At 36.0% G+C, this 21637-nt stretch overlaps 2 protein-coding genes and 1 long non-coding RNA gene across 3 annotated transcripts; 2 read left to right on the forward strand and 1 right to left on the reverse strand.

Annotated features, from left to right (window-relative positions):
- The first annotated feature begins 1682 nt into the window (after nucleotides 1–1682).
- On the forward strand, nucleotides 1683–9309 carry LOC147299803 (putative calcium-transporting ATPase 13, plasma membrane-type). Its single transcript, XM_086232385.1, has 2 exons — nucleotides 1683–2337; nucleotides 6117–9309. The coding sequence occupies exons 1-2, from the start codon at nucleotides 2110–2112 to the stop codon at nucleotides 9003–9005; spliced, it is 3117 nt and encodes a 1038-aa protein (XP_086088511.1). The 5' UTR covers nucleotides 1683–2109; the 3' UTR covers nucleotides 9006–9309.
- Nucleotides 9310–14084: 4775 nt separating this feature from the next.
- On the forward strand, nucleotides 14085–20577 carry LOC147299804 (calcium-transporting ATPase 12, plasma membrane-type-like). Its single transcript, XM_086229117.1, has 2 exons — nucleotides 14085–14316; nucleotides 17580–20577. The coding sequence occupies exons 1-2, from the start codon at nucleotides 14110–14112 to the stop codon at nucleotides 20448–20450; spliced, it is 3078 nt and encodes a 1025-aa protein (XP_086085243.1). The 5' UTR covers nucleotides 14085–14109; the 3' UTR covers nucleotides 20451–20577.
- Nucleotides 18219–21256, reverse strand: LOC147299805 (uncharacterized). Its single transcript, XR_015119873.1, has 3 exons — nucleotides 21061–21256; nucleotides 18688–18796; nucleotides 18219–18354 (listed from the first exon to the last, which is right to left on the reverse strand). It is a non-coding gene; the product is annotated as an uncharacterized LOC147299805 (long non-coding RNA).
- Between the last annotated feature and the right edge of the window lie 381 nt (nucleotides 21257–21637).

Consider the following 21637-nt stretch of genomic DNA (forward strand, 5'->3'; position numbering starts at 1 on the left):
TCAATAAGGATAAAGTAATCTAAGAGACACCATAAGCAATGCAACGGTATCCGCTAACAAAAAATAGGAAGAATAATATGGAGAAAATTCAATCAAATACTTTATGCAACTATAGTGCTGAAAAGTGAAAATTGGAATTGCGTAACTCTGAAGCAACATAACATAAAGAAGCCGGCCACATCCACCAAATACTCCAGAGGCCTATAATGACATGGCGACTGACCATTGGGAGACTCAAGACTCGTTGAAAGTGATACAAAAGTTATATGTCCTGTGGGTTTGTCAGCCAAAAGGGAAACTGAGATTGGAAAAAATGCAACCAACCGACCCCAAACCCTAAACGCGTGAGCTACAAAGAATTTATAAACTTGGACCAATTAAAAAGAAAGAAATAAATAAATTAGGGTTAATTATAATTATATACTTCAATTATACACTATTTTTCAACTTGGTATCTCAAATTTAAAAAATTGCATTAAGGTACCTTCGTTAGTCTGGTCATCAAAAAGGCCGTTATCTGAGGACGTGACACACCACTAAAGGCTTCATTTCAATTTAGTACCTCAATTTTACCATTTTTTCAAGTTCATACCTTAAAGTTCAAAAACTTATAAATAAATAAATATTTTTCAATTTTTATCTCAACTTCATTCTAACTTTTGACCCATCAAATCTCCACCAAAATCATCAATCTTATACTCATTTTGAAACTATGAATCTCATCTTTACAACCATATAAAAATCATGCAAAAAGAAATTATGAAACCCGAGATAATTGGTCACAAAGTAGGCTACCCGAAACTGCCAAATTTTCCAAACAAATTGGCAATTTCGGGTAGCCTAATTTGTGACTACTTATCTCGCATTTCATAACTCATTTTTGAATTATTTATATATGGTTGTAAAGAGGAGATTCATAGCTTCAAAATTAATATAAGATTGTTGATTTTGGTGAAGATTTGATGGGTCAAAATTGGGGTGAAGTTGAGATAAAAGCTTGAAAACATTTATTTATTTGCAAGTTTTTTAACTTTAGGTATGAACTTGAAAAACATGGTAAAATTAAGGTATTAAATTGAAATGAAACCTTTTAGTAGTGTGTCACGTCATTAGATAACGGTCTTTTTGACGGTCAGACTAACGGAGGTACCTAATATATATTAATTGACACGATTTCAGAGTTGATGTACTTTAATGCAACTTTTTGAACTTGAGGTACCAAGTTGAAAAGTGATGTATAATTGAGGTATATAATTGTAATTTACCCAAGAAATTATATATAAAAGGCGATAAACACACACAAATGCAGACCCTCGATCATATCCAATCACGTAGTCACCAAACATAGAAAAGAAAGAAATTCAAGGAAAAGAAGTCGTCGATTGTTTTCATGCATGCATAATATATCAGAAACCTAGCTTCCTGGCTGGTTCCTAGGCTGGTTCCTCCTAGGGATCAATATTTTCTATTCTCGTTGATTGTATATATATAGTATAATTATAGTCAGACTAAAAAACAAATATAGTATAATCGTTGACTTGCCGTTTTTAGTTAAAACAGGCGAATTTTTTATTCTTATTCTAATTTCCATTCCACTGAATAATATGCACTTGTACTACCCTAACTGGTCCTACCAAATCGATGATTCATGATTCATGATTCATGATTCGATGTGGTCCCTTATATATAGGACGACTCGATTAGATGATATAATAAGAATTTAATTTCAATTTTCAAACAATATATAGCTAGAAAATGGAAGATGACAATTCTGGCCGAATTAACAGTGACAAGTTTGACCAGAACCTTCGGTGAAGCTTCTCCATTCCTTTTCCATATATATATGTAGAGACTTTTGCTTTATTTTGCCTCCTTATTTCATTACACTATCTGGTCGGAGCTTGCTAGCTAGCCTAGGCATATCAACATCAACTCAAAGCCACCGGCCGGTCCCATAAAGCTGCAGGTATAGATATAGAACTGAATGTCATATGCAAATTATGCCATGCATGATGCATATATATAATTTATTCCTGTTTCTTTTTTGTTGAACTGATCGGAGATATATGAACTGCACTTGCAGGGTTGAAGAACCCGATCGATCCTTCGATGATGTCGTCAAATGAAGATGAGAAGGTCGACCTTGAGTCCCAGCTGCGGCAAACAGTACAAGCTGATCCTGCTAGAGGCCGCCGCTGGCGTAGCATCATCCTGACCCTTCAGGCATGCCAGATTCTCATCACCACAGCAGCAACGTCTGATCACCCCAAAAATGGGTCTCCAGATGATCTTACTGTTTCCGATTCCCGGGATGGAGTAAGTTCTCGATCCATCCATGCATTCCATTCTTAGTTTTTACTTCTTTTCTTTCCATCTCTTTATCCTGCCATGTACAAATTATTAATTCATAAAATTAGCCTCACATTCTTAAATTTGCCAGTTTTTACTTTTAGTCTAAAATTTTCAAGTCTTTTTTGGATTCTTAATTAATCAAGTTACTGTCACGTCAGGTAAATAGATATACGTGTGAGTAATTTTATTTTTATTTTTAGACATATATGTTTGGGGTCAGTGCTGGCTTAATTAGTGCAGTTCGTTGTTGATCATGTGTTTGATCTGTATGCGATACTGCTTACAGTTTTTACAGCTTAATCTGGATGTAAATTAATCTTAGGTTAAAAAGCTCCATTGTTTTTCTTCGGTCTGTAGGTTAAAAAGCTCCATACCGAGCTCTCCAAGCAACTCCTGCCACTAAAGAATAAAATGGCTTTTTTACTCAAATACCACCTAAACTATAGAGGGTGTGCTCAAATACCACCCAAACTTTTTTTTTTGTTAATTTACCACCTGAACTTTCACATATTGGCCAATCTACCACTTACTGTCACTTTAGTTAAATTTTCTGTTTATTTCAAAGGTATTTTCGTCAATTTATATGATAAAAGCATTTTAAATATTAAAAAATAAATCTAAGTAAACCCCCTAAAAAAAAGGTTATTTCCATTTTCTATTTTTTAGTTTTTAAGCTTTTTATAATTATATTTTTAAAAAAGTTTTTAAAATAATATTATTTTTTTATTGTATTCAAAGACAAAATGGGAAGTTTAGGAATTTTTTTGATGATTTAACAGAAAAATAGATGTTAGGTGGTAAATTAGCACATATTTATAATTTCAGGTGGTAAATTGACAAGAAAAAAAATTTGGATAATATGAGAGCACATCCCCTATAATTCAGGTGGTATTTGGGTAAAAAAGCCAAATAAAATATAGAGGACCTGGGTCCTACATATTTTAACCTCATGCAGTGCATGCATATATAGATGCCGCAAATATTAATTAAGGGAATTTGTGGGTCTCGGGTTGCCCACCCCCCTGATTTTGTCTCTTCTCTCTCCTCACTTCTCTCTCTTCCCGATCTCTTTCTCTGGCGCGCATCTTCGGCGAGACCACCCTCATCTTCTTCCTCTCTCTTTCTTCGTTGACTGGTGGGGTGGGTCTCGAGTTGCTCGGGTTTTGGGGTATCGGGTGGGGGTTGACTTGTGTGGCTGGGAGGGAGGGTTGCTCGGGTGGTGGTTGTGGGTTGGGGTAGGTCTCAGGTTGCTCGGGTTGATTTTGAAACGCCCTTACACATAGCCTCGCTTTTGGGTCACTCTGCTTTCGCCAAAGAATTACTGGGTCGAAAGCCCGAGCTCGCTTCCCAGTTGAATTCCCAAGGTTCTTCGCCTCTTCACTTGGCAGCAGCAAAAGGGTCCGTGTAAATAGTCAAACATTTGGCGCTAGTCAACCCAGATCTGTGTTTGGTCTGGGATCGAGATGGGTTGACTCCTCTGCATCTCGGGGTGATCAAGGGCCGAGTTGGGGTCGTGGCTGAGTTGGCCCGAGTCAGACCGGAGGTGACTCGGGCAGGGGTGGGTTCGGCACTGTAACCGTACTAAAACCCACATACCGACTTCCGACCGAGAATGAGCGGAGGGAGAATTTTGGACCCCGATACCGTGCCAACGGTAGTCGGAATCTGATGCATTCGGCATCAGTCGGAGCTAGGCGGTGTCAGAACGGTACTCGGCAAACCCACTAGCAGCAAAACCCAGAAATGCAAACCAAAGAGAGGCGGCGAGACAGAGGGAGTTTCGAGTGGGCGGAGAACAAAGGGAGAGAGGGGAGGAGGAGGCGAGTAGTCGAGCATGATGAGCTCGGCCTTGTCACCAGCCGTTGCCGGAGGGCGGCAGATTGAAGAGAGAGGTGATCGGGGAGGCAGGAGAGAGAAGACAGAGAAGAGATCTAGGAGAGAGAAGGCCATGGGGAGGGAGAGAAGGAAGAAAGGGAGAGTTTAGTGGTGGTCTCGCCGCCTAGCTCGCCGGCGTCAAGCCGGACTAAGGAGAGAGGGTGTCGCGGGAAGGAGGAGTGAGAGACTTCGAGAGTGAGAGACTTTGAGAGTGAAACAAAAAAAAATCTGTTGTTTTGAGTTTTGAATTTTGTTTAAGTGGTTTTTTTTTTTAAAATTCATTTATTATTTAGATTTTAGACATTATGAAATTAGAAATTTATGGATAATATGATTATGGTATTTTGGGGTTTCGTTTAGGGTTTGGACTTTGGGGTTTAGGGTTTTCTGGGGTCAAATTTCAATTGGGGTTTGGTTGGGGTTTGAAGTTTCTAATTTTTATTACATATGTTTTTAAATTTATAGTATATAGTTTATAGTTTATATTTATAGTTAGTAGTTAACTAGTTACTAGTTACTAGTTACTAACTTACTATATAGTATATACTATAAATTTATAACTTATAACTTATAAATACTAAACCCTATAATTTATATGTTTTTTAAATTTTTATAGTATATAGTTAATACTTAATAGTTTATATGTTTTTTAATTTATATCATTAATTATATCCTAAACCTTAGGGTATAGCACTATAGCAGTATAGCCTATACTCTATACTTCTATAATGTATTAATGTATATAGTATATACTTAATAGTTAATACTATATAGTCTATATTATTTTACTACTTTATACTTTTATAGTATATTAGTAAATACTATATACTATTTAGTATATAGTATATAATATAAGTTATATAACTATATATTATTTACTATTTACTATTTACTATTTAGAATATACTATATTAGTATATTACATTATTAGCTAGTATATTAGTATACTACATTCGTAAATTACCTAATAGGGCTGTTAGGCTAAATGACTAATACCATATACTAATAATAATATATTATACCATATTATACATTTATGATTGAGGTAATTACATAAATCATAAATAGTCCATAACTCCATAGTCCATATTGATATTAATATATTATACCATATTTTACTATATTATATCATATTATACAATATACTAATTAAATTACTAATATTATCATATTATACTATACTATACCATATTATACCATATTATAGTATTATACTATATACTATATATCAAACTCTAAGTTACCAACTATGAATCTCTGAAGTATAAATTTATAGTATTAGACTATTAGGGTATAGAAATTAGTCATTTAGTATGAGATATCATATACATATACTATATAGGGTTTATAATTTAGTATAATATTAGGGTTTATGATATTTTTAATTAGTTTTTATATAGAAATGTATTATATAAATTAAAAAACATATAAGTTAATAAGTTATAGGGTTTATAAATTTATATATGTTTTATATAAATTATAGAAAATTAGAAATGTATTATATAAAATTAGAAATTATATAGAAAGGTATTTAGTATTTTAGTATTTTTTATTTAGGGTATATCGATATAGTATAGAAATGTATAAAAATGAATTATTTTAATTATATTTTTTCAATATACGGTCGGTATCGGTATACCGTCGGTACCTGATTTTGTGAACCGGTACCGTTACCGAAATTATCGGTATCAGTATAAAAACCGAGTATCGGTATCGATAACCAAAATTTTCGGTAATTTTCGGCATAATGCTCGGTCGGTTGTCGGTAATTTTCGATTTTATAGAACTCTGAAAATGTCTTTATAGAGTAGAAATTTTGACTACTTTTTCAAATTTCCTGTGTGAGGTGGGCTTTGGATTAAAATCCTTGGCAAATTGATTGACGGTAATTTAAGATTATCATTGATACCTTGCAGGATTTAGAACTAACCGGAACCGCAAATCCTACCTCATCACCTGAAGCATATTCTGACAACCACAGAGTGAAGGTTGATGATGAGCAGCTCCAAATTGCCAGCATTGCCAAGATCATAAAGGCAAAGGATTTCAGTGCCTTACATGACTTTGGAGGTAAGGAAGTATTTGCAGAGGCTCTTGGTACTGATTTAGAGACTGGAATCCCTGCAACAGACGAAGGTATTTGTTGTCGGCTCATAGCCTGCCCAACTTCCAGCACTACTGGACAGGCTGCTGCAATAAGCTTCATTCAGCTCATCCAAAAACATTGCAACAATTGCATAATTTTCTTGCTTTTAGCAGCTGCTGTCCTCTCACTCTGCTTTGGGATCATAGAGGAAGGCCCCAGTACTGGTTGGTTTGAAGGGGTCATTATATTTAATGCCATTATCTTGCTTGTGGTTCTTCCTTCAATACGTGATTTTTGGCGCGAAACTACACGGTTGTCAAGGTCGAAGAAACCGTTGGAAAACAGAGAGGTCGAGCTGGTTGATGTCTTGAGAGGGGGAAATGAACACAAGATCCCCATCTCAAAAGTTCTGGTAGGTGACATTGTATGCTTGAGGAGAGGACATGAGGTTCCTGCTGATGGCTTGTTCATATCCGGTGAATTATGCATAGATTTGGAGGATGGGTTAGGGTCAATTGTTGATGCCAACAACCCTTTTCTCTTCTATGGAGCTAAGGTGATCAATGGCAATGGTCGCATGCTTGTCACATCTGTGGGTGCAAACACGGTGTGGGGTGAAATGACGAGCAACATAACTCATTTGAAGAAGACACAGTTACAAGCTCAACTTGAGAAGGTGAACACTTGCATACAGATTATTGGTGTCCTAATCTCAATCCTAATCCTTGTAGTGTTGTTCTTGCGTTTTGAATTCCAAAAAGAACAGGACATGAGTACTGGATCCTTTGATCTTAGGGGGAAACCAACTAAGATCAAGGAATTTATGGATGCCATCAAGAAAATTGTCATGAAACCAAGTGGAAAGATTAGCATCTTGACAGCTTCTCTTACTGTGATGCTGGTAGGGGTAGTAGAAGGGTTACCATTTTATATCAACCTTGCCATCATTTACTGGAACAGGAAAGCTTTGAATGGAATGGCCTCCCCTCAAGAGTTGTTGGCTTGTGTCACCATGGCTTCAGTTACATGTATCTGCACAGACAAAATTGGTGGGCTAACATTAGGTTCAATGGAAGTTGATACGTGCTGGATTGGTGAAGAACTTATTGCTGAAGATTCTGTTTCTGTAATAGCACCACTTGTCCTTGAAGCTCTTTGTGATGGAATTAGCACACTTCTCCTCCCGCAGCCGGCCCCTAATTGTACCTCCATAGAAGACCCTCTCTTTTCCTGGCCTGCATTGAACTTGGGAAAGAAATTGGAAATTGTGAGGCAGAGTACTACCATTGTCGATGACAAAGAATTGGCCATTGATAAGGAAGGAAGAGGAGTTTTGCTGAGGAAGAACAGAGACTGTGGAACTATGTACTTGCATTGCAGAGGCTGTGCAAAAAGTATATTGTCCACTTGTTCACACTACCATTGTCATGAAGGGATGATATACACCATGGATGAACAAAAAAGGGTGACTTTTCAGAAAAATGTTGAGTATATGCAGTCCAAGCATCTTAAAACAATGGCATTTGCTTACAAGGCAACTGATGTCCCAACAGTCGAAGAAAAAGATTTAATATTGCTGGGACTGATTGGTCTGAAAATGACATGTCTGGAAAGGAAAAAAGAATCAATCAAAGCCTTAAGAAATGCTGGAGTGAACATCATACTGGTCTCAGGAGAGGATGTGCAGACGCTGAAGACCATAGCTCAACAATTTGGAACCTGTTTGCCATATTCAGGTGAAAATTCAGGTGATGATGTGATCACAGGTGATAAATTTCGGAATTGCACTCATGAAGAGAGAATGAAGATGGTAAGTAAAATTTCAGTGATGGGAAACTCACTCCCCTCTGACAAGCTTCTTCTGGTTAAGTGTTTGAAAGAAAAAGGTGACACAGTGGCTGTTCTTGGAGTTAAAACAAATGAGGTTCCAGCACTGAAAGAAGCTGATGTTGGACTTTCAATGGGAGCTTGGAGCACAAAAATGGCCAAAGCGAGTTCAGACATCATTGTATGGGATGCCGATATCAGTTGCCTGGTTCATATCTTGAGCAATGGGAGATGTACTTATTACAACATTCAAAAGTATATCCAACTAGAGCTTACCGCATTCGTTGCAGGGCTTTTAGTAACATTCATCATAGCAGCATGCACAGGAAATATGTCAATAACAGCGATTCAATTGTTCTGGGTAAACCTGGTGGTGCCCATGCTAGGCGGCCTGGCTCTATTGACAGAGCTCCCAAGAAAGAAGTTAATGAACAAACCACAATTTGGACAAACCAAAGGACTCATTACCAAGGCCATGTGGAGAAATATCATGACTCAAGCTTTATATCAGGTTGTGACTATAGTGACCTTTCAGTTCAAAGGACAAGCAATCTTGGGCATCAATGAAAAGGTTTGTAAAACTATCGTCTTCAATAGTTTTGTCATCTGCCAGACTTTCAACAAATTCAATGCGAGAGAGCTGGTGATGAAGAATGTGTTTAAAGCAATCCACAAAAACCAATGGTTTTGGGTGGCTTTGACCATAACAATAGTACTGCAGGGGAGTTTTATTGAGATCTCACATCTGGTTGTTGGCGACGCAAGGCTAACCTTGGGGCACTGGGGTATCTGTCTTGTTATTGGGATGGTTTCACTAGCAGTGGATTTTGCTGCAAAGTGCATCTATGGTTTCATGATTGGTTGATTAATGGACCTCAAAGTTCATTACTATGACATCTTCTCTGCTCTCTCTACCCATCTTAGGTTATGCTACTTTCTAATATCAGTGTTAGCTAGCAAGTGTAAATGCCTAATTTATTGAACTAGCTTTCACCAGAATGTTAGCTATTTTATACAGTTGCACTTTTTTTTTCCCCCAGATATTGTTCTTTCAATTCCTGTACAGAATGAATTTGACAAAGTTCTATATATTATGTCACCCAAAAAGATACAAAGTGGCGGGTAACATGACATTTGTCTCAGATGTGTTCTGTGCAGTTAAAAGAAGAAACTAATTAAACCCAAAAACCCGGTAAATTTTACTCGTACAGAAATTATACCAAACACGTGAACTACTATTACTAAGAGAGTAACTTGAGCAAACTAGAAGGCAAAATCTACCTAGTTAGGAAAAGATGAGTTTCACAAAGCAACTATATATGCATATAACAAAGAAAACTAATTGCTATGCATAAAAGCCAAGTTAATGAGTTCAAACAACAAGAGCAAGAAGTAATTATTGAGTCAATGTTGCATGACTTATAGAACTCCAAAGTTTCTACAGTACCCAAATAAACAGAGAGAGAGAGAGCTAGAACTCACCTTAGATGTATGGACTATGGAGCACACAATGTATTTGATTTGATGGTAAAGTGTAGGCTCTTGAAGCAGCCATTGATGAAATGATGAAGAGGGAAGACCAAGCAGGGAGTAATTGAACTAGTCAAAGACTCAAAAGTCAAGCTCCAGCTAGCTTGGACTAGGTCAATATATTATATATATGAATGAGAGGCAAGCAATCATCTCATCTTCCTTGCACAGCCAAACTGTCAAATACATTAACACGAATTATCGTTCGTATGTCTTCTAGTGGCCTGGGTCTGTTGGCTTGTCTGTGGGTCTTGAAGGGCTTCTAATTTTGTATTTAACGTGACTTCCATTAAATAATACTAAAGTTACTAACAGACCGTGTTAAAGTTAATAAGAGTATTTTAGCTAATCAAGTTCATAAATTGACTAAATTGACTCTGGGTATAAGACATATGTGAAGTATATGACCAACATCTGTTAGTATTATTTGAGGGAATACACATTATATACCAAATTTGTACAAAATAAAAATTTGAGTATCTAATTAGAATAACAGCCAAAGTTTTGGTAACAAAATTGAAAAACACCCTAAATTCTATGTATGGTGCTATATGAAATTGTGATCAGATTGATTAAGAGCGGGCAAATTTCCAATAGGTGCCCTAACATACGATGAGATTTGCAATACTGAATATTTTTGGGCCTTCAAAAATTCGGCAATGGGGTTGGTTTAGCTGAGAGTTTGCAAAATTGCTTTTGAGCAATGGGAATGGTTTGTCTTAAGTTACCGTGGGCCACAAAATGGATCAACTCATCAAGTGAACCCACTTATGTATTTTATAAGAGAATAATTGTATAGAAGAAACAAATGTAATTTTCAAACATAAATATATGGATAATGGGGAGGAGCATTTTTTCAAAAGCATTTTTAATAGAATAAGATCATGAAACAAGTACTAATAATTCTTTGGGAGACTTAAAGTCTACTTCATTTTATAAGTTTTTCTTATATTAAAACCGATAGTGATTTAAGATTTTTAATCAAGTCTTTTTATTTTTTTTTTTTACGGTTTTATGTTAGGTTTTAATTCCGGAATAACATGCAGCTTCTACAAAACCTACTATACACCATAAAAAGAGAAATACTCTTCAAATAGGGGAAAATACCCTTCAAATTTGAGGAGGACTTTATTATGAATTAAAAAGATTTTTTTTATAAATTAAAATGACTTTATTATGAATTAAAAAAATTTCTTAAAAATCAAAGGACTTTATTATGAATTAAAAAGATTTTTTTATAAATTTTAAAACACTCCCGGTTTCCATCTAAAAATTATTTTTCTAAAGGGATTAATACCATTTTACTCCCCAGACTATTACACTTGTATCAGTTTGCTTCTCAGACTTCTAATTTGGAAAATTAAGGACTCTGACTTTTTCAATTTTGCCAATTGAGGTTCTTCTGTCAATTTACACATTTTTTATCCAAATCTTTGAGAGCAAAATAATCCATTCCATTTAGATCTTATCATTTTTTCCTCATGCATCATTTTTCCTCTTTTATTTCTTGCTAAATTCTGCACTCCCGGTTTTCATTTAAAAATTGTTTTTCTAAATGACCTCAGCTTAATTATCTCTGATTCTTTTAAGTCTTTAAATCTTAGAAGATCTAAAATTCTGAAATAATGGATATATAAGGCAATTACTCATCAAATGACATGATATCTAATGTAAAATTATAATTAATAAAAAAATTAAAAAGAAGCAAAGAATACATAAGCAGGTAGTGATGTCAAAGAGGCTAGATCTTAAGGAAATCTACACTGTCCACATCGATGTAAGAATTTTTGCTTCGGGTTATAATTCATCTGGTCTTTCATGAATTTTTTTTTTTGAACTTTGTTCACACAGTTAGACTCTTCTCTCAGTCCCTAGCCTCCATGGCAAACCAAGTTGGGTCGTGCTTTTCTCATGAGGAAAACCCAATCAATATATATTTTTTTTTTTTTCTTAAAGATAATAGAACTTTCACCGAAAGAAATTAGGGATTAGCAACATCCTGACAGAAAATAAAGACCCCCCTCATCCTACTTCTTTTCCTCCCCCAACTCCCCTTTAATCCTTTACTATCCTTTTTCTCCATCCTTCCCCCCTTTGGTTATAAAGGTGCCACGTCACCAATATTTTAAAATATCATAATCTTTTTTAATTTTTTTCTTCAAGTGGGCATATTAAACAAAAAGACAAAACTAACCCTACCACGTCATCAATTTTAACGAATTACTTAACGGAATGGATGAAAAATGATAAAGTGGGACATGAAAGTTAGTTATGAATGCTAAAGTGGGACAAAATAAATAATAGGTGGTAAAGTGAGACTCGAAAAATTCTTCAGAATTAAAGAAGTTAATAAGCCTTTCTCTAAAGAAAAAACAAAAACAAAAACAAAAGACTTCAACTGTTTTTATTAAGACAAAAATTTTTTTTCTGACAGATCTATGCAGGGACGACGGATGCAGCCATTGTACTAAGCCTTAAACCCCAACACATCCAAATCCATATATTAGTTTGAAAACTTGAATACGTCCCTGATTTTACACATATTAAATTTTTTTATGTGTGTTCCTTATACTATGAATTAGATGTTAATAGCTCCCAAATTAGTATTTCTAAAACGCAGTCCCAGATCTAGTTAATCCTGGCTTACACAGGAGATTGCAATTAATAATTTCATCAATAAGGATATAAATTAATCTAAGAGATACCATTAGCAATATATATCTCACAACAGTATCCACTAATAAAAAATAGGAAGAATAATATGGAGAATATGATATCAAATACTATATGCGACTCGTGCTTGAAAATAGGAATCGCGTAAATAAATCTGAAGCCACATCCACCAACTACTCCTGAGGCGTGACTCGTGAGTAAAGTATATAATGACGTGGCAAGTCACATCCACCATTGGTATCCAAAAACTGATGAATTTCGCATGCATTCCCTTACTACTTACATTTACATGGGAACATCTCATATGCACGTCCGAGACTCTGAGAGACTCAAGACTCGTTGAAAGTTTCACAAAACTTATATTATTCTGCCGCTTTGTCAACCAAAAAGGAAAACTTAGATTGGAGAAAAAGTAACCAACCGACCCCAAACCTTAAACGCGTGAGCTACAAGGAAATTGTGAACTTGGACCTACTGACCTACATGCAAGAATTTTATATAAAAGGCGATAAACGCAGACCCTTAGATCCAATCACGTAGTCGCCGTTCATACAAAACAAAGAAAGTCAAGGAAAAGATCGAAGTCGTCGATTGTTTGCATGCATAATATATCAGAAACTTTCCTGGCTGCTTCCTCTTAGAAATCTCGTTGATTGTAATCAGACTAAAAAAAGAAAGGCTGAATTACAAATGCAACCACCACCAACTATGGGGGTATTTCAAATTAGTCTACGAACAAAAAAATGTTTCAAATTAGTACACTAACTAATAAAAAATTATAAAATAGCACATTTGTCATGAATTCTGTCAAGAAAGACAGTTAAATGCCACTTTGGACAACGATGACGTAGATGTTTTTAATAATGTGGACACCAAATTTGCTATACATGGATTTATAATGTCATATTGATAAAATAAAAAAACTACAAAATCTTTTAAACCTTTAAACTTGTTATCATTAATCCATGTGGTGTAAATGTAGTGTCCACATTATTCAAAAAATTCGTATTAGCACTGTTTACACTAGCATTTAACGCCCTTATTGATGAAATTTATAACGTATGTGCTATTTTGTAATTTTTTATTAGTTAGTGTACTAATTTGAAATATTTTTTGTTCATGGACCAATTTGAAATACTCCTCATAATTGGTGAGTGCATTTTGTAATTAGCCAAAAAGAAATATAGTATAATCTTTGACTTACCATTTTTAGTTTAAAGGCGAGTTTTTATTCTTATTCTAATTTTTCCATTAAAGTGCTAGCTAGAGTCCCATTCCATTGAATAATATGTGCGTGTAGTACCAATTAAGTACTGGTCCTACCAGTTCGATGCTTGATGATTGATGATTGGAACAGATGAGATTACAAGAATTTAATTTTATATATAGCTAGAAAATAGAAGATGACATAGATCTGGCGGGGACAGTCACGACAAGTACTTTGACCAGAACCTTCCGTGAAGCTGCTAGCCCTCCATTCCCGCACATATATGTAGAGACCTGTGCTTTATTTCGTCTCCTACCATCTCTCTCTCTCTCTCTTTCTTTTCTTTAGCTTCCTCCAAATCTCTCACACTATCTGGTCGGAGCTAGCTAGCTAGGCATATCAACATCAACTGAAAGCTATCCACCGGCCGGTCCCATAAAACTGCAGGTATAGATATAGAATTGAATGTCATATATATAATTTATTTCTGTTTCTTTTTTGTTGAAATGATCGGAGATAAACTGCACTTGCAGGGTTGAAGAACCCGATCGATCCATCGATGATGTCCTCAAATGAAGATGAGAAGGTCGACCTTGAGTCCCAGCTGCTGCAAACAGTACAACCTGCTCCGGCTAGAGGCCGCCGCTGGCGTAGCATCATCCTGACCCTTCAGGCATGCCAGATTCTCATCACCATAGCAGCAGCTTCTCATCACCCCAAAAATGGGTCTCCAGATGATCTTACTGTTTCCGATTCCCGGGATGGAGTAAGTTCTCAATCCATCCATCCATTCCATTCCATTCCATTCTTAGTTTTTACTTCTTTTGTTTAATTCCTTTCCTACTTAATCCTGCCATGTACGAATTATTAATTCATAAAATTAAGCTCTCATTCTTCAATTTTCCAGTTTTTACTTTTTGTCTACAACTTTCAACTCTTTTTGGGATTCTAAATCAAGTTACTGTCACGTATGGTAAATAGATATACGTGAGTAATTTTATTTTTATTTTTACGCTTGCTAGGTTAATTGAAGCCCTAATCTAAATTAGAGCATGGCTTAGTGCAGTTCGTTGTTGGTCATGTGTTTGATCTGCATGCGATACTGCTTACAGGTTTTACCGCTTAATTTTGATGTAAATTAATCTTAGGTTAAAATGCTCTATTGTTTTTCTTTGGTCTGTTGGTTTGCTCCATACCAAGCTCTCCAAACAACTCATGCCACGTAAAAATAAAATATATAGGATCTGGGTCCTATTGTCCTACACTCCTACATATACATTTTAACCTCAGTGCATGCATAGATGCCGCAAATATTAATTAATGATTAAAATGATTATCAACAAAAATGATTAATTGTAGAGGACTTGCGGTAGGCTAGTTGGCCAAGCAGTTGTGCTGCCCCACTTCACCGGGTTTCAATCCCCCCCCCCCACCCCCCCTCTCCCCTCTCCCCTCTCCCCTCTAAGCCTCTTTCTTGGCCTCCCTTTGTAACTAGAGGTGTACAACGGGCGGCCCGGGCCATTTAAAGTTGGCTCATTAGTGCTTTGTGCCGTGTTTGGTCTGGCCCATTTCTCGGCCCAATTATTTTAAACCTTAAGCCCAGTTTGGCCCATGGCCCACCCAATAATGGGTCGTGCCGAGCTCATGCCTGGCCGAGCCAGCCCAATTAATTATTTTAAGTTTCTATTATTGTTTAATGAATCAAATAGTTTTTATGTCATTCCATTTTTTATCAAATTTTTTAGTTTTCTACTGTTTTCATTCCATTTTCTATCAAATTTCACTACCAAAATCAAAATTAAAAATTGAAACAAGGCTAATAGTAAATTTTTTTTAAATTGAAAAATACTAGTATAAACGGGCCAGCCTAAACCCATAACGGGCTCGGGCCGACCCAACACAAAACAGGCTCAGGCCGGGCCGGCCCAACGAGATAGAAAACATTGGCCCAGCCCAACCCATAAGTATGGGCCGGGCTCAATCCGGCCTACTTATTAATGAGCTGGGCCCACTTTAAATGGGCTGGGCCCGTGCCAGATTTGGGCCGGCCCGACCCATTACACACCTCTATTTGTAACCCAAAAAAAAAAAAAAAAAGATTAATCATTCCATGTACCATGCATGGTTGCTTCCGTTAATTACCAATTTAATGCACTTCATTACGAAAAGATCGATGCACAGAAAAGAAGAATATTCTTGGTACAGATATTTGTTCCTTAATAAAAAATAGATGAAAAGAAAATTTCTAAATCATTTTTTTAAGTTCATGAAACACAATCTTGATAAAAACTATATGATATCGACGCCAAACTATTTACTCTATGACTTTTTTCTTTATTAATTATTTTCATGATTGGAATCATTTTTTTTTTTTTTAGATTATTCTTTGAAAATCATCTCTACACAAAATCAACTAAATCAAAATTATTTGGTTGTGTAATTATTATCAAATAAACAAACGGTGAATCAAATTGTTACGCACTAAAATAGTTTGTTTATTTGATCATAGTTACATAATCAAACGATTTCCAATTTAATTGATTTTTTACAGAAATCATCTTCATAAAATAATTTAAAAAATGAACGGTTCTGATTATGAATTTAAATTGCATAATGAAAAAGGTAAATTGAAGAAGGTGGCCGGATAGCATTTAAAATGTTAATTGTTTACATTAACAACAAAATTATTGAAATTTTTATCCAATATGATTATCAAAATCCACTCCAATCGCCCGCGCACGTGAATGGCTCAAAACTCAAAAGCAAGGCTGCTAAATAGAATGTCAAATGATTGGTATTTAATTGGTTGTAAACCAGCATTTGAATAAATAAAATATTATCACATAAATCAATAAGTATAGCAATATTGGAAAGAAATTATATACTCCAACAGATCAATTTTTGTATATTTCTTCAAATTAAGGGTTTTCTAATTATATAACACTAATTTTATTAAGAAAATATTTGTACAATTACAAGTTTGACAAGTTTTAATTGACAAGACTTTTCTCATATATTTATAAAAATTCTTGGAAACACATTTTTTCTCATTTAATTATAAGATATTTTTTTTATTAATCAACAATTTTCGTCTTTTATATTTGAACTACAACCTCCTTGGATCTATAAGGGAGAAACTAAATGTCACTACTAGACCAAATTGTTTATTAGGCTTTTCATTTGTACCAAAAAGTTATAAGCCCTTTTGGAAAAATACATATTGTTGAAGCAATTTTAGTATGGACTTATGTAACCCTAAAAAAAAGAAAAAAAAAAAAAAAAAGAAGAGAGAGAAATAATCTAGAACATGAAAATTCCAGGGAACCATACGCCTGGTGGGTTATGGTCTAACCAAACAATGCTAGTTTTGGGCCAATCTAACCCATACGGCCCAAATTTAAGCCTATTCTGGCGACTTACGCTCTTACACATATTTTTAGATCAAAAACACCTCTTTTGTATTCTTTAATTTTTAGTCATTTCTCTATTTGTTTTTGTTTTTGTTCTGATAGCTTTAGTTATTTCTCTTATTTGTTTTAATTAACATGTTTTTATTTTTTATAAAAAAGAAAAAGTAAACTTTGAAAGCTAAAACCATACACGCTTACTGATTATTGACTAGGTAAAGAAAATCTTGGCAAAAAAGTTTGTAAAGAAAATCCCATGTTCGTTTGTTTGTGTATGAGAAATTTTAATAATTAGTTTTTTTTTTTTTTTTTTTTTTCCATCAAAGGTATTTTTTCTTTTTCTTTTGTAGAATTGAAATATAATTCTCCAGTAGTAGTACTTGAACTCCGTTGATGAATTATTCTCGTGCACTATTTGTCAGAGTTTGAGAACTATTCGAGACAAAGTCGAACACTACCTGTGGAGTGTTCGAGCACTACTGGAAGATTATATTTATAGAACTCTAAAAAGGATGCTTTGAATTTTGACTACTTCAAATTTCCTGTGTGAGGTGGGCTGTGAAGATTATAAATTAACAAAAAGATTGATGGCTAATTTAAGATTGTAATTGATACATTGCAGGATATAGAACTAACCACAACAGAAAATCATACCTCATCAACTGAAGTAGTTGAGGTGAATGCATATTCTGACAGCCACAACGTCAGTGTTGATGATGATCAGCTCCAAATTGCCAGCATTGCCAAAATCATAAAGGCAAAGGATTTCAGTGCCTTACATGACTTTGGAGGTAAGGAAGTATTTGCAGAGGCTCTTGGTACTGATTTGGAGACTGGAATCCCTGCAACAGACGAAGGTATTTGTTGTCGGCTCATAGCCTGCCCAACTTCCAGCACTACTGGACAGGCTGCTGCAATAAGCTTCATTCAGCTCATCCAAAAACATTGTAACAATTGCATAATTTTCTTGCTTTTAGCGGCTGCTGTGTTCTCACTCTGCTTTGGGATCATAGAGGAAGGCCTGCGTACTGGTTGGTTTGAAGGGGTAATAATATTTAATGCCATTATCATACTCGTGGTTCTTCCTTCTATACGTGATTTTTGGTGCGAAACTACAAGGCTGTCAGGGATGCAGAAACTGTTGGAAGAGAGAAAGGTCGAGCTGGTTGATGTCTTGAGAGGGGGAATTGAGCAGATGATCCCCATATCAGAAGTTCTCTTGGGTGATATTGTAAGCTTGAAGAGAGGACATGAGGTTCCGGCTGATGGTTTGTTCATATCCGGTGAATTATGCATAGATTTGGAAGATGGATTAAGGTCAATTGTGGATGCCAACAACCCTTTTCTCTTCAATGGAGCTAAGGTGATCAATGGCAATGGTCGCATGCTTGTCACATCTGTGGGTGCAAACACTGTGTGGGGTGAAATGACGAGCAACATAACCCATTTGAAGAAGACACAATTACAAGCTCAACTTGAGAAGGTGAACACTTGCATACAGATTATTGGTGTCCTAATCTCTATCCTAATCCTTGTAGTTTTATTCTTGAGATTTGAACTTAAAAAAGAACAGTACATGAGTACTGGATCCCTCGATCTTAGGGGGGAACCAACTAAGATGAAGGAATTTATGGATGCCATCAAGAAAATTGTCATGAAACAAAGTGGGAAGATTAGTATCTTGACAACTTCTCTTACTGTGATGCTGGTAGGGGTAGTAGAAGGATTACCTTTTTATATCAACCTTGCCATCATTTACTGGAACAGGAAAGCTTTGAATGGAATGGCCTCCCCTCAAGAGTTGTTGGCTTGTGTCACCATGGCTTCAGTTACATGTATCTGCACAGACAAAAATGGTGGGCTAACACTAGGTTCAATGGAAGTTGATAAGTACTTGATTGGTGAAGAAGTTATAGCTGAAGATTCTGTTTCTGTAATAGCACCACATCCACATGTCCTTGAAGCTCTTTGTGATGGAATCAGCACACTTCTCCTCCCGCAGCAGGCTCCTAATTGTACCTCCATTGAAGACCCTCTCTTTTCCTGGCCTGCATTGAAGTTGGGCAAGAAATTGGAAATTTTGAGGCAGAGTACTACTGTTGTCGATGACAAAGAATTGGCCATTGATCAGGAAGGAAGAGGAGTTTTGCTGAGGAAGAACAGAGACTATGGAACTTTGCATTTGCATTGCAGAGGCGGTGCAAAAAGTATATTGTCCATTTGTTCACACTACCATGACCGTGAAGGGAATAAAAAACCCATGGACGAACAAAAAAGGGTGGCTTTTCAGAAAAATGTTGAGGTTATGCAGTCCAAGCATCTGAAAACCATGGCATTTGCTTACAAGCCAACTGATGTCCCAACAATTGAAGAAAAAGATTTAATATTGCTGGGATTGGTTGGTCTGAAAATGTCATCTATGGAAACGAAAAAGGAATCAATCAATGCCTTAAGAAAGGCTGGAGTCAACATCATATTGGTCTCAGGAGATGATGTAGAGAAGCTGATGACCATAGCTCAACAGTTTGGAATCTGTTTGCCAAATTCAAATGTTGGGGTGATCACAGGTGAAATGTTCAGGAATTGCACTCATGAAGAGAGAATGAAGAAGGTAAGTAAAATTTCAGTGATGGGGAACTCACTCCCCTCTGACAAGCTTCTTCTGGTTAAGTGTTTGAAAGAAAAAGGTGACACAGTGGCAGTTCTTGGAGCTAAAACAAATGAGGCTCCAGCACTGAAAGAAGCTGATGTTGGACTTGCAATGGGAGCTTGGAGCACAAAAATGGCCAAAGTGAGTTCAGACATCATTGTATGGGACGCCGATATCAGTTGCCTGGTTCCTATCTTGAGGTATGGGAGATGTACTTATTACAACATTCAAAAGTATATCCAACTTGAGCTTACCACATTCGTTGCAGGGCTTTTAGTAACATTCATCATAGCAGCATGCACAGGAAATATGCCAATAACAGCGATTCAATTGTTCTGGGTAAACCTGGTGGTGCCCATGCTAGGCGGCCTGGCTCTATTGACAGAGCTCCCAAGAAAGAAGTTAATGAAGAAACCACAATTTGGACAAACCAAAGGACTCATTACCAAGGCCATGTGGAGAAATATCATGACTCAAGCTTTATATCAGGTTGTGACTATAGTGACCTTTCAGTTCAAAGGACAAGCAATCTTGGGCATCAATGAAAAGGTTTGTAAAACTATCGTCTTCAATAGTTTTGTCATCTGCCAGATTTTCAACAAATTCAATGCGAGAGAGCTGGTGATGAAGAATGTGTTTAAAGCAATCCACAAAAACCAATGGTTTTGGGTGGCTTTGACCATAACTGTACTACTGCAGGGGAGTTTTATTGAGATCTCACATCTGGTTGTTCAAGACGCAAGGCTTACCTTGGTGCACTGGGGCATCTGTCTTCTAATTGGGATGGTTTCACTAGCAATGGATTTTGCTGCAAAGTGCATTTGTGGTTTCATCATTGGTTGATTGAGTAATGAACAACAAAGTTTATTACTCTGACATCTTCTCTGCTCTCTCTACCCATCTTAGGTTATGCTACTTTCTACTATCAGTGTAACAGTGTTAGCTAGGAAGTGTATATGCCTACTTTATTTTTTCTTTAACTAGCTTTCACCACCAGTTTAGAGGTTTTACAAAGTTCAATGAGTATTTTTACAGTTGCACTCTTTTTTTTTTTTTTTTTTTTTTTCCAGATATTTTGCTATCAATTCTTGAAGAATGAAATTAACAAATTTCAATATATTTTTCACCCAAAAAGATACAAAGTGGTGCGTAACATGACATTGCCTCAGATGTGTTATGTGCAATTAGAAGAATAAACTAATTAAACCCTGAAACCCCATAACTTTTACTCATAGAGAAAATTCTAACAAACAACTGAACTGCTATTGCTAAGACAGGAACTTGAGCAAACTAGAAGGCAAAATCTACCTACTTGGGAAGAGATAAGTTATACCATAAAATCCAAGTTATTGAGTCAATGTCGTATGACTTATAGCACTCCAAAGTACATGAACTCCAAAGTTTCTACAAAACACACACAAACACAGAGAAAGAAAGAGAGAGTTGGACTCACCTTAGATAAGGATGTATGGAGCAGAGAATGTATTGAATTTGATTGTAAAGCCTAGGCTCTTAATTAATGCGGCCATTGATGGGATGATGAAGAGTGAAGACCAAAGTAATAAAAGGTAGATAAAGACTCAAAGTCAAGCTCCAGCTAGCTAGGACTTGGTCAATATAATACTCATCTTCCTTGCACAGTCGAACTATCAAATATTCAAATACTTTGTATTTCTTCTAATGGGCCTTTAGATGGCTGACTTCGGCTTCTGGGTCTTGAAGGGTTTTGCCTGCTCGCTTGGTCATTGACACATTGGCGAATACTATTTGAGTCTCCAAATTTTATATATGGTTCTATACGAAATTATGATCAAATTCATTAAGATAGCCTAGAAAGGGATGATTTCAACTAGGTGCCCTAAACTTACAATTAGGTTTGTAATTCTGATCCATGTGGCAGTCTTGTTTTTTTTTTGTTTTTTTTTTTTTTTTGAGGGTAAGCCATGTGGCCAAAGGACCAAAAGAATGTGGCTGTCTGTCTTGAGAGTCCTGTCCAAGAACTCCTATATATGGTTGCCATGGGATCAGGA

Source organism: Dryas octopetala, chromosome 1 (assembly GCF_963921425.1).
Source record: "Dryas octopetala chromosome 1, drDryOcto1.1, whole genome shotgun sequence".
NCBI lineage: Eukaryota > Viridiplantae > Streptophyta > Magnoliopsida > Rosales > Rosaceae > Dryas > Dryas octopetala.